We start from the raw sequence: 13,095 nt of genomic DNA, 5'->3' as shown, positions 1-13,095 counted from the left end.
TTCACCAAACCGCTTCTGCCTCTTCCTGAGGCTTTCCAGATCTTCGTGGGGCAGAGGGGACGGGTGAAGAGATTTTACAGCCAGGCGCACGTTTGACATCCACATTAACGTCAAACGCATCGGCATACACCCCCTTCCCAGAGCGGGCAAATCCGCTTTCTCTCAGGGGTAGCTTCAGTTTACCCCCTGCCTGCGGGCCCCAACCGCCCCCGCTCCGAAAAACAGACTCTACACAACGGCGTCAGCTCCCTCCTGAGTCCTCCCGCCCCCCCCCCCCCCCGCTCCGGGACCTCCGTATCCGCCCGCTGCGCACGGCCCTAACGGCTGCGACGGAGCTAACGGCTGCGACGGTGCGAGGGCGGCGGAGGCACTCTCCCCCTCCCCCCGCTTACCGAGGCTCTGCGCGGCAACGCGCCCCCCGCCCGCAGCGGGGGGGGGGGGGGAGAAGAGGGAGGGCCGCGCGGGGGCGGGGGCGCCGCCGCCGATTGGAGGAGGGGGCGGGGCCTGGCGCCGGCTGCGTCACGCTGGCGGGTTGGCCGCGTTGCCAGGGCAACGCCGTGAGCCGAGCGGTCGGCCTCAGCGCTGCCATGGCGGAGCCCAGCGCGGCGGTGAGTGAGCCGCGGCGGGGGGGGGGGGGGGGCGAGCGGGCCCCGGGCCCTCCTCGCCGCCTGGCGGGAAGCGGCGCTGAGCCCTATCTGTCTTCTCTACCTCTCCCTAGGAGCAGCAGTGGCTGCAGGCGGCCCAGGCTTTCGCCCGCCGAGCGCTCCCTGCCCGGCAGGGGCCTGGCGGGCCGGCGGACGCGGTGCTGCGGTGCCTGCGGGGCGCGAGCGGCGGGGACCTGCCGCTCGACTACAGGTGACCGCCGGGAGCGGGAGTAAGGGGCGGGGAGGCTCCCGCGACCGTTGCGCGCGAGGCTCTCGCGCATGCGTGGCGCGTGCCGGCGGGAAGCCCCCTCCCCCCCGCCAGGCGGTCGCGCAGGGGGCAGCCCGCTGCCTCCCAAAACGTCCCCGCCGAGGGCTTACCCGCGGCGAGCCCACTCGCGAGCCCCTCACGAGCGCTGGCAGCGGCCCGGCGGGTGGCGGGGGGGGGGGAGGAGGCTGCCGTTGGGGACACGTAACCGCGCGCGTGTGCCGGGCTTGAGGGCGCCGCCGGGGCGCGCTTGCGGTGGGATGAAGCGCCCTGTCCGCCGGCGGGTCTGCGGCCGGCGGGGTGCGTAAGCGACGCAGGGCTGCGGGAGGAGACTCCTGGCTGTGTCCCGTCTCCTAGGCCCGTTAGCCGGCCGCGGCTTGCCCTCGAGCGCGTGCTTTTCACGCCCAGGGTAGCGTCGCCCTTGTTCTAGCTGGTGAAAGGCTTTTGAGTGCTTGCTGGCGTGAAAAGATGCAGCTTGCTGAGAGGGATCCAGACTGGAAGGTCTGGCTCGCCTATATCCGTTCCTGTGTTGCAGCAGGTTACAGTGAGGTGCTTACAGTCTGCTAAAACCTCTGGCACAGCTGGTATTGGGACAAAGTCAACTGGAACTGGCCAGGGACCTGCAGCCTTTAATTTTAAACTAACAATCCATAAACATACATGGTAGATCTTCCACACAAGGTAAACTGATCTCATCTCATAGCCACGTTTTTTATGTAGACTGTATTTTCTAGCGTTAAAACCGATGTTTGGTTTTTATTCAGGGCAATTCATGGAGAAGAGTTAAAGGAAGTTAATATTTATCTTGTATGAGGCCGGTAGGCGCTTTGCTTGTAGGGATATTCTATCTGCAGCTAACTATGAAGCTCTGTAGCACCAGAAGAGAGACCAGCAGTTCTCCGTGTGTGATAACCAGGATTCAGTGTACTGTTGTAGTTTTAGTTTCTCCCAGGAAGCAAGCAGCCAGCATATGTAATGAAGCAGTACTGTATCTTGCTTGTAGATATCAGTGTTAATCACAGTGATGCTCCATCTCTAATGTCCTTCAGGATGGAGCAGTTTGCCCCTGTCCTTTTCAGGTGATCCTGCTGCTGTTTGGGTTACTGTCTAATACACAACATAAGTATCTGCATATGTTTATCTCTTCTGATTAGTTTGTTATGTAAATATTATTTGTAGCTGTAGGTGACTCAGGCCCACCACTCATCTAGGTAAGATTCTGCCTTTAACCTTTCATGACTGACTAATGAAGTAGAACTCCTCAAATTCATCTTTTTTCAATTTGATTATCTCCCACTATTGAGCAAGTGGGCATCGTGAGTAGAGCTCCAGTTTCACAACCTAAAATTGTCAGCTAACCTCACAGGAAACAAGTACTGAAATTACTAGCTGGAGACCAGCATGTATTAGCTCTGTCAGTGTTGATGTTAGTGTGGACCGAGGGCTTCTGTTAATTCCCTAGCATAGACAGCTAGGATGTAAACAGTGATGATGAGTGCTACCACAATCATATCAACACTGAAAAGGCTGAGAATCTAGTGAGGGTGCTAGCTTGTTCTCCCATATTCAGTACCTTGATTGGTTTAAACATAGTAGATGCTTAAACCGGAAACAGCTTCATCTGTAGTTGATGTTTCGTGTTAAACCCCCTTTAAAAACTAACAAACAAAAAACTCAAGAGGGGAAAATGCCTGAACTGATAGCTGTTCTCCCTCCCCTCTACCCCAACACATACTTGAATACATGTTCTGTTTGTCAGCCTTCAATTATCTTGTTTTTTTTTTTTCTTTCAAGTCTTCTGCATGCCTAACCAGCTGACCATAGTACCAAAGGGTGTCTGTTTTCAGAGATGATGCTCAAGCAGAACAGACATTTTGACTGAGCTGAGAGAAATCCTTAATAAATGCTAGTGAATGGGTTGATTCTTGCCATGTGGTATCATCAGACCATGCCAATAGCTAAGGCTCCTCTGGTTTAGCCAGGCTTTGGGCCACTGCAACAATAACTGTAATCGTCAAACTCTGCCCTCTGGGTTTCTCCTACATCGTTCTGTGTCTTGGCTTTTCTTTTTTTCCAGTTTCATCTCTGTCTCTGACCTAAGGCATCAACAAAGCACACCGTGCTGCAGCCACCTGACCTGGAGCACTAATGAATTTAAGGAATGGGCTTGTCAAGGACAAGGTGCTTTCCCCAGGCAGAGCTCTTTGCCACGGGCTTACCTGATCTTGGTTGGCTATTTAACAGATGGAAGGCAAGAGGATAAAGAGAAGTTGGTAGATGGTTGCCTATATGTGAAGGACAATACTGGGATAATTCCCTGTGAGGTATGTCCTCGGTCTGAGGGATTATGTGTTTATTTCCACTTCTGGGACAATGTCACAGACCACCAGGGGCTTCAGATGGTCTGCCAAAGACTGTAGCTAGGGAGAGAACACATCTGTGTTACAGGTGAGAAAACAGCAAGCTCACATTCTGGGGAGAGAATAGAACATGTCAAATTCATCATTACTAGGAGTACAGATACCGATGAGGAAAAAAGATGAGGAAGCCTAATGTCCGGTTCCCTTACGTTCTCAACGACACGAGGTGGCCGGGGAGACCTGGAGATGAGAGCAATGTGCTCTGTTTGTTGAATTTCAACCAGTGGAGGAGAAGTAACTTTCTGGGGAATTCTACTGGGCGTTCAGTGACACATCTGTGACGTATTTTCAGGAAATAATAGCTTGGGCAGCAATGGTTTTGGATTGAAAGTCTTCTTAAGGGGAGTCTAAGTAAGAGGCCACGGACCAAAGACTGTGGAGTGATGATGGAAGAGCAGCGAGGTTGTGCTTACCAAGGAGCTGAAGATTAGGTGCAAGTGTGTTAGTTACATCAGGATGAGTGAAACTGAAAACACAGAGGGGGGAAAAAAAAAAGCAGGTGAGAAGTTCAGAAAAATAGTCTGGAAATAACTAAGCCCTGCAGTGAATTAATTCTCACCTTGCTGGGAGGGAGACGCCGGATCCTAGGAAATGCTAGCCCTAGAGCTCAGCAAATCTGTTCCAGATTTGCATCTGAAAGGACAGAAGTTCTTGCGAAGTAGAGGAGTGGCCAGACAACACTGCTCTCATTCAGTAATGAATCCCAGGAATAGAAAGAGCTCATGATGTACATGGAAGAGCAGATTAACTTTGTAGGTAACAATAGATCAGCAGCGTAGGTAATGGTGAGAAAATGTACTGTAGCTCATCTCAAACTGCAGTACCCTTTATCCTTTGTCTTAGATGCTGCGTTTTGAACTTGAGTGGCTGGAATCGCTGTTCCTCTTCCCAAGCTGGGCATACATACCACAAACCGACCAGGCTACAGTTGGGTATGTGGAAATCCTGCTGGATCCAGTGCCAGTAAATCTCCTCCCGAAGAAAGTACTGGACACCGTTCCTGTCATCTACCCAGCAGCAGCTGAGCCACTGCTTTCCTCCAGGTAAACACATCGTGCACTTAACTGCATCATAGTGCTGCTGCTGCTGTCATGTAGCAGGCATACTTGCCAGCATCGTGAGGAGTGCTTGGCTTAGGAAAAGCCAAATCATCTTTCTGCTGTCGGTGGAGGTGAAAGGATGAATGGTAAAAATAAGTTACGCAATAAAGCCACTTCTCAGGAATCGGGTATGTTTTCCAGGAGTTTGTTGGAAGTTTTTATTCTGTATCTTAACAGAATAAAATAACTTGCAGATTATTTTCTGGTATATTTTGATAATATAGAAAGGGTATGAAAACAAACTTATCATTCAGAAGAACTTTGATTTAAGCTGAAATTCCCTATTTTAATTAGCACAACTTAATTTTTTGAACCTACAGCAAGCCAAAAGTGTTACTGAGAAGTAATTCTAGATTTTAATATGAAATTAGTATACACCACTGATCAAATTCTAATTAGATTGCTAAGATAAAGACCCTAGTTAAATGTCAGCTGATAGAGTAACTTGTCTTGAATGCAGACAATCTTTACACTATGTTAAAGTGTAGTGGATGGAATTGCAAATCAAGTTCATAATTTTAGGTTGTGCTAAATAAAATATTATCTTCTCAAGCAAAGAAATCTCAGTGTAAGTGGATAACGCTAAAAAGTCATTAGTCAGGCTGCTTTATTTTCTTTTGTTTTAATTGGGTTTATCTGCTTTTGAGAAACTTACTTTAAGTGTAAGTATTTGGTTTAGCTCAACAGAATTTCCTAAACAAGGAAACTATTTTCTTATTTTAGGGTTCACTGTTAGGCTTTTGTTAAATTAAAGCTCCTCTGCCTATCTCTGATATCTGACCAGTTGGTCCGTGTTAGTTTTAACTGTGCTGTGTTGTCACAATGTGTCTGTATGCCTGAGTTCAGTGGAATCAAATGTTTTACATAGTAAATATTTGCATCATTATCTGAACCCTGATTTATTTATTTTTTTACAACAGTGAAAATACAACTTATATTGCTGCTTAGTGGCCGTATATGTTCTGCTGAATGGATTCATGTGCCCCATCTGCGCAGTCAGATTCCTAAATAGGCATGACCCATTGGTACTGAGTTTTGGGTCCAGCACTTCTCTGTGCAGCCACTTCTGCCCTCTGACTGTACCCCAGCTTTGGTAAACCCCCTGTAAATGGCTTTCTACTATGGCAGACCTGAACTTGCGTATAAACCCTTCCCTATGTGGTGGGAGAAATCTGTTGCAGGATGGGTATGACAGATACTAGTTAGTTTGAAGAGCCTATGCACTGAGCAGTTGCTTCAGCTCTCTGGTTGCTGTAGTGTTAGAAGAGAATTTTGTACTTTAACCCCTACTCTAAAAAACAAAGCTTAGAGAATCTCTGCCTGCTTGAGAGGAAATCCTAGTCAAGGTAACACTGTGACAGGGCACTGCTAAGAAGTAGCAGTTAATGACAGATTATTCTTCATTTGAGGGTTTCTTATCTCTGACAGGCAAAAATAGTCCTTAAGTAGAAATGTTTTCATATGGACAACTTTGCATGGCAAGTTGGTGACGTCTTTAGCCTATGCTGGAAACAGGCCAGCTCTCGAGAACTGCATAGGCATAAGCCATAGGTGAGCCCCTCGCCTTGGTTAAACGCTACCTTCTTAGCACAGCAGAAAAGCATGGTGGCAGGTTAGGAGATACTTGTGGTCAATACCTGGAACTGAAAGATACTAAAGCAGTTTCATCCTTTTTTGCCCTCGTATAAAAGTACGAGGAAATGCAGGGCCTGCGTGCAACCCTGATATGTGTTGATTCAGAATTGTGTGGCTTTGTGTACATGAGTGTATGCTCATCTATAGTGGAGTCTTTGCTAGCTTTAGTGATTTGAAGAACCACAATTACTGCAGGGTAAACAGAATCAAAGCTGAAATATTTAGGTTCTGTTGCTCTGCTTGATTGCTCTTTCTGTGTGTGTCATGTGTCCAGCTTCCTCAGGCATCACTTGCTCTGTTGAGTACGAAAAGAAACACTGCAAGTAGCAGAAATTAAAAACTTATCAGAGAAAAGATTGTAAGAGTTTTGCTTAATTGAAATTTGAATTGTACAATGGAAAGCGTCATGCGATTTACATGCAGTGGTTGCAACCATGTACAGATACATCATGTGTTATTAAGATATGTATCTGGTTGGTTGAGATGATCCTTTAATGACTGATAACATCTTTAATGTTCCTGGTACTTGTGTGTGTTAAGGTTTTGGTATCGCTTTAAAAAAAAGTCGTAAAGTTACACAGTTGTTTTTACATCTTAGAATCAAGAATACCTTTTTATTTAGAATAAGTGGGATGCTTATATTTAAATTCAGTAGGACTTGACATGAAAATATCACAAATAGAAATGACTAAAGAAATGTTTTCCTTCCCTCCCCACCCCCCATATCTGCTTTCAGTTTTGCTGCTGTTTCACTCTGTGCCGAGTTTGTCAGGAAGACACCGCTGTTGCTTTCAGGCCCCTTTGGTTTCTAGGCTTAGAGCTTTCACAGTGTCACACTGCATGGATCTGCACTATCCAGTTCTGTTTTCTCCTGAAGAATTGCTTGTGACTTATTTTACTTCCTTTTGACCTATAATTAGCTTCTCATTTGTGCTAAAGCTTTTTTATAATCTGGCTATTGTCTCGGAACACGTGGATTTGTTTAACTCGATCTTGCTGTCTTCAAATACTGAGATTTAAAAAAAAAAAAGTCTAAGGGATTTGGTATATAAAAATTAAGGTAATCATTTCGTAGCCAAGTATTGTTTTAAAAAGCATCTCTCTGAGAGAAGCGTGATGTTTTTATTACCTTATTGGATCCTTTATTTCTGGAACGTGCATACTGCATGTTTCTGTACTTTGCTTTAGGCATACTTTTGAGTTCTCTAATTTCTGATTTTATTTGCCTCCTCAATTTCCCTCTAGGATTCCTTGTAAGAAAAGATCAAAGCTCAGTGTGGCAGGTGAGCTGGCCAAACTCAGCCCTCTCCTTTGTATTCGCCACAAGACGTTCTTCTTTCTGTTTCTGAAGTGCTTCATTTCAGCTGTCGGGGTCCCTTTGCTGGTGCAGGTAAGTTCTTGGAACTTTGTCCACAAATTGACAAGCTGTATCTGTGTAGATGCTGGTTAGTCCATTCATTGAGGCTTGTGCTTGACTTCCCAGTTTGATTTATTCATCATTTTACTGTTGCTGCTATCTTTTTATTCCATGTGGCCTACAACAGTCCTTGTGCATAAGAAGTCTAGTGCTATGCCATGCAGAAATACAGCCCTCCTCCCTCCTGCCTTCACAGCGTCCCTGAATGGTTTGCAGATTTCCCACTTATGGTGGAGAGTGATTTAGTCATCGTGGCAGAAAAGATTTTAGGTTGGGTTGTCAGGGCCTGAGGAAGAATTTTCTTCCGTGCGGGAGATGCTCATGTTGTTTTTGGTTTCTCTGTTCTAGAAACCCAACCAGCTGGCATGGCACCATGTCCTCCAGCTGGGCCACAGGTACATCATAACAGGCCTGAGTATGTCCAGTCTGAAGAAGTCTGGGCAAAGGGTGTTTGTCACTGGTGCCTCTTCGTGTCTTCTGCCCTACTGTGCTGAGCGGGTGAAGGAGCAGCCCTTGGACAATGCTTGGCAAGGAGAAACCCCTCAGTCTGCTTCTCCTGAGGCATCTGTGCAGTTCAGTGACTCCTTAGAGCTGGGGGTTGAAGAGGAAAGGCCAGGATTAACCAAAGAGTCCAAGATCATCTCGTATGTGGTAAGAATTTGTAGTGTTAGCCTTTACCCACTCTTGCTCTCCAGGCTTCAGCTCCTGATCTGCCAGGTCTCCTTTGCATCACAAGTATATTCTAGGACTCTGTACACTCCCTTGACTTGGCTGCGTGCTAACTGATCGTTAACAGTTTAACTGTTTGCTTTTTATTTAGGGGACTGTCACCAAAATACTCAATGCCCAAGCTGGTCTCTTTGAACTAGATAACAAAGTCTGCTTGTGCCTTGCTTACCAGCAGTTGCTGAACTCTGCACATGGACTCCGACCAGGAGCATGCGTGAAGGTAAAGTTATGAGACTGATGAGAAATAAAGCATTCGGTGAATGAGACTCAGGCCCTGGGGGCGGCTTGTGAGTATGCGGGAACATATTTAACAGGAATGTTAAATCTTTGTCAGCAAGCGCCTAGCTCAAAACCAGGGATCTGACTGTCTGAACTTGGCCACAGGAGTTGAAATGATAGTTATATGATTCCTTCCTAAGCAATGTCAGATCTTTCAAGGCCCATTGGGCTTCTCGTTAATCCACTGGAGAGACAAAGCATTTGGTGTGGGATGATAGTTTTGGGGAATGGTGGCAGAGCAGCCACCTCCTCTCTGTTAAGTTGTATGTCTGTGTTTCTTAGCTCATCGATGTCCACCTCCTACAGAAACCTCTGGTATCCTTCCATTTTGTTGTACTTGGTGCTTGCCTCAACAGCACTGTTGTGCTGAAGAGTTATTCAAGGCTCAGCACCTCCTACCAGCCAATGGTCTCTTCAGGGAATCTCTACTTACAGCTGCTCTTCCGCTATAATCTTGGCATGCCACTCTACCTCTGGCTGGTGAGCCTCCTGGAGACATTTGAGGAGAGGTGAGGACAGTCCTTCTGAAGCCAGGCTATGGGGAAGTATGCTTTGTAGGCTATCTGGGCACCTCTAGACCGGGTATTCACAAAGTTACTGTGCTTGAATACTACCAATGGCTGTCGCAATTGCTTCTGGCTTACTAGCATAAACTTTAAGATACATCTAGATTTCCTGTGCGCTGGTAGTCCAGTCACTTGTACCTTGCAATTGCTCCTAGCAGGAAATCCCGTATGTTTTTCAAGTGCACATGCAGTAAGCCCGTTGTTCTCTGGAAGCTGCAGTGCCCCAGAGCATGTGCTCGCATACTCCTGCCTGAGAACTTTTGTCCTGAAATATGGAAGCCCTGTAGGGATGTGCACCTTCCAACCTGGTTTTCATGGCAAATCAAGGTAGGGACTGTGGCTGGAGCTGGAACCTGCTGTTACAACCAGATCACAGCTGATACAGAGACCCGTAGGTACTGGCTTTTGTGAGGACCCAGGTATTTGAGAACCTCTGTCCTAGCAGGTTTTCCTGTGCAGGCTTATCTCTGAGCCTCCCAGATGACTTTCTGATGAAGAGCTCACTCTTCCTGACAGCTCTGCTGTCTGCACTACAGCTCTAGGCCAGTTTCTGGGTTTACTTCTAGGGTCTGATGGTAAAAATATTTGTGTGTTCTTGTATAGTTATGGTTGATCGCTGTAACTGCTGCCTCAGAGCTTAAAAACAAAGAGGTATACATTTAATCTCAGGCAGTCAGTTAGTAGCATTTTATAGAATGCACTGTCTTCATACGGTTTACTGGCATCCTGAAGTTTTTAAGTACTAATAAAACAGCTTCAATTTTGCCCCTGGAATGACTTACTTTCACTTACTTCCAGTGTGATTGCCAAGTCCTTCCATTGCTTCGAAATTGTTTCAGTGAATTAGTTACTATTGCTTTTTATTTGACTTCAGCTTCTGTTATTAAGCCTTTTTTTTTTTTTTTTTTTTTTTTGGACTGAAAGTGGCAGTGTGGCCACTCTCAGGCATGCGCAGAGAGCTAGACTCCTGAAAGGAACCCAGCACAAGGGAAAAACAAATGAGACCAAACTGCCTTGTATCCTGCCTTGTGTTTTCTTTCATCCTATGAAAGAAAGCCAAGTATACCTCGTATGAGTAATGATACTAAGCTTAGCCAAAATGTAGGGAGGTCTCTTTGTGTGACTTGGAGATTATCTTTGGGCAGGTTTTTTTGTACGCTTGGGTTTTGGGGTCTTGCCAGTCTCTCCATTTCTGCATATCTTCCTATTCCTTGTCTGATTGCCTGACATAAATCTACATCACCCTTAAATGCTCCTTTTTTTTTTTTTTTGAATCACCTTACGTTCTTTTTGCTCTGTTCTTAGTTCTGTTCCTGCACCCTGCATTCCCTTGTGAAAAAACAAAAGAATCCCTGAATTATGCCCAAAGCCCCCTAAAAAGTGAGGACTATTAATGCCTCCAACTCTTAACTTTTTCCAGGTTTTCTTGTTTCTTTGGACGCCGGCGACTGTTGCTCAACTCGGTGCACCGAGACCGTGGAGCTGCTGAGAAGTTCCTTGTCCCTCTTCTGCAAGCAATAGTGTCAGGCAGAGAGGAAACAAGAGATATTTATAATGAAATCCTAGCAAAAAGACACCGGTGTCCACTGCGGCAGGTGGGACAGTGCTCTGCGAGCTGTTTCCTGTTTCTTGGATTGGAAGAAAATCAGTTTATTTTTATTTTTGTTTTCTCCTTAGTATAGGACCCTGGACCCCCCATGCCAGGCCCCAACTCTGTCTGAACTGTGTTGCATGGCAAAACGGAAGAGCTGGGATGACTTCTGTCCGTCGCAGCTGCTGTCCTCTTCAGAGGCACAGCACATGGGTGCCCAGGAGCTGAATCGCAGACTGGCCTGGTCCTACTGCATGTTCTCAGCAGGAAGCTTTCAGCCCCGAGTGGTAAGTGCCTTGCTCCATTTCCTGTGTGTGCCCTGAGAGCTCCCTGTTGTCCCCACCCCTTCGAGCACATATGCTCTCCTTGGCGCTGATACGTGCCTATTTCTCTTAGGGAATGACACTGCTTTTCTTACCTGTGGTATGTTGAACACAGGCTGATTTCAGGCTGCTGTTAGGTACTCTTTGATTTGTGGCCTTCAAAGCTGGGAATTGTTTGATGCTCTGTGCAGCTTCCTTTCTGTTGCAGATACTATTGGGTGTGCTGAGAGTCTCCTCCAGGAGCAGCTCCCTCCAGCTGCAGGACAAGAGCGGCACACTTCCCTGTGTGATATCCCATAAAGATGGTAGCCCCTTTGCCGGTACAGCTCTCATAGGTATGTCCCACTAAGCTAAACTTGAGCATCCTGGGCCTTGTTGTTCTGCTGTCCAGCTCCAAATCAAGGAAGAGGAGATTTGATATGGAGATGCTGAACTGTCACTGCCTGACCTTGTGACCTTAAAATGAGGAAATTGAGCTTGCTGTTTTTATGTTCTCTTCTTACTATCTCATCTCCTTTCTCTGTTGTGTTTGCAGGATCTCTCTTGCAGGTGGAAGCCTACCAGCTTGTAGTGGAGAGATTCCTTCAGAGTGATTTTCCCTCCTGGAAACAGCTGGCAAATCTAGAGCATGTGAGGGAGAAAAAAAACAGGTGAGTGCCTTTATTCATTGCCCAGGTAAAATCATTCTGTGATTCTACAGTTATTTAGGACTATAATAAAGCTGCTTATCAGCACAGTATTTCAGTGCCAAAGCAACTCTCCTTTGCTATTCACAGGAAAGGAGATCTGTATCTGTCACAAATCCACCTTCTCTGTTTTGTTCAGAATATACCCAGCCTGGCAGCAGCCTTTTTCTGAATACCTGCTGGGTGATCACAGCTGCTTGGTTTGGAAGGCCACCTGTCAGCGGAAGGAAGTCTTACTGCTACTGCTTCTCATTTCAGTGTGTATGTGCAGTTCTACTTTGAGGATGCGCTCGTTCTCCAGGCTCCTGAAGTACAAATCCACGAGGGTCCTAGAAGCAGAAACAGCTCCTCTTTGAGGAAAAAAGATGTTGGCGACTCAACAGCTGAGCTGGAAATTCCAGAGGCAAAAGTGCTGAAATTGGAGGATCCCAAGCCAGATACTGGGAAAGATGAGAGCTGTCAGAGGGACCAGAGCAGCACGGGAAAAAACAGCTGCGTATCTCGCCTGTTCTTGGTTACCCAGAAGGAAGGGCTTATGTTACGCAATTACCAACTACCCAGAGAAGGAAATGGAGAAGGGCAGGAGCTGCAGCGCAGTTTCCAGGCTACAGTGCTGTGGTTGGGCAGACCTCAAATCTGGAGCTGTCCCAGAAAACCTGCCAATCTACCAGAGCTGGAGGAGACCAACTATCATGGAGAAGAGGGCCTGACACAGCAAGAAGTGAGGCAGGAGGGGTGGTGTGGGGGTGATTTGATAAGGGTATGAGCTGGCTTCTGAAGGACCCTATCTGATAGTTAAGGACCCAGATTTCTAATCAGTGGGAGGGTGATTTTTGCCTTCAGTACAGATGCGTGTTTATGCAGGTAACTTCCTTCCTGCCACCCCAAGGGAGTTCTGTGTCCTCTCTGTCGACTTGCTGTAAGTGCATCAGCCTTCCCTCACCCTGATGGTGCTAACCTCACTTTGTGCACAAGACATCCTCTGCTGGGCTCACTCTCTTCTGGCTGTGTTTTTTGTTTCCTACCTTTTTGGTAACATCTCTTGTCACCTTTTCTCTTTGTTTTTGGGGGTTTGTTTTTGTTTTTGTTTTGTTTTGTTTTCCAGGCACTCCTGCTCTTCATGGGGAAATCACTCCGATGGTTTCCATTTCTGCACCTGGATGGCCTGTATCGGTTCATTGTGCCCCACTGCTCGGTAAGGAAGAGGTTGTTTTGCTGTTTCCTGTTGTAGAATTCTTGCAGATCTACATCTGGGAGATGAGGAGTTGCAGAAGGGACTAAGCTCTTTTGAGGCGTGGAGTTCCCATCCATGTTGCCAAGGAACTGCTTCAGTTCTGTGTTTAGCTAAAATCTTCAGAGCTCTGAGTTCAGTGTGGGGTTTTTTTTTTAATCTATGTGTTTATTTTAACCGTTCTTCCTCAATGGTCCTCTTTCCCTGTA

At 46.8% G+C, this 13,095-nt stretch overlaps 1 protein-coding gene across 5 annotated transcripts in view; it reads left to right on the top strand.

Annotated features, from left to right (window-relative positions):
- Nucleotides 1-483: 483 nt before the first annotated feature.
- Nucleotides 484-13,095, top strand: part of CTC1 (CST telomere replication complex component 1) — an 18,185-nt gene continuing 5,573 nt past the window's right edge. For 3 of the 5 annotated variants that reach the window (XR_011143614.1, XR_011143602.1, XR_011143615.1), the window contains exons 1-14: nucleotides 518-608; nucleotides 719-855; nucleotides 2,987-3,233; nucleotides 4,173-4,372; nucleotides 7,310-7,454; nucleotides 7,830-8,132; nucleotides 8,302-8,430; nucleotides 8,772-8,998; nucleotides 10,476-10,650; nucleotides 10,733-10,933; nucleotides 11,178-11,304; nucleotides 11,505-11,619; nucleotides 11,914-12,376; nucleotides 12,761-12,850. Coding sequence is in view for 2 of the 5 variants with exons in the window: in XM_068957771.1 (XP_068813872.1) it covers nucleotides 588-608; nucleotides 719-855; nucleotides 2,987-3,233; nucleotides 4,173-4,372; nucleotides 7,310-7,454; nucleotides 7,830-8,132; nucleotides 8,302-8,430; nucleotides 8,772-8,998; nucleotides 10,476-10,650; nucleotides 10,733-10,933; nucleotides 11,178-11,304; nucleotides 11,505-11,619; nucleotides 11,914-12,376; nucleotides 12,761-12,850 (2,580 nt within the window). In the remaining 3 variants the exon portion in view is untranslated. Of the gene's footprint in view, nucleotides 609-718; nucleotides 856-1,444; nucleotides 1,591-2,986; nucleotides 3,234-4,172; nucleotides 4,373-7,309; nucleotides 7,455-7,829; nucleotides 8,133-8,301; nucleotides 8,431-8,771; nucleotides 8,999-10,475; nucleotides 10,651-10,732; nucleotides 10,934-11,177; nucleotides 11,305-11,504; nucleotides 11,620-11,913; nucleotides 12,377-12,760; nucleotides 12,851-13,095 lie in introns of all 5 variants that reach the window. The other 2 variants (XM_068957780.1, XM_068957771.1) reach the window with 2 other exon arrangements.

The sequence above is a fragment of the Struthio camelus genome, chromosome 1 (genome assembly GCF_040807025.1).
Source record: "Struthio camelus isolate bStrCam1 chromosome 1, bStrCam1.hap1, whole genome shotgun sequence".
In the NCBI taxonomy this organism is placed as follows: domain Eukaryota; kingdom Metazoa; phylum Chordata; class Aves; order Struthioniformes; family Struthionidae; genus Struthio; species Struthio camelus.
Note: the sequence above shows the minus strand (reverse complement) of the source record. Positions and strands in the feature narration are given on the sequence as shown.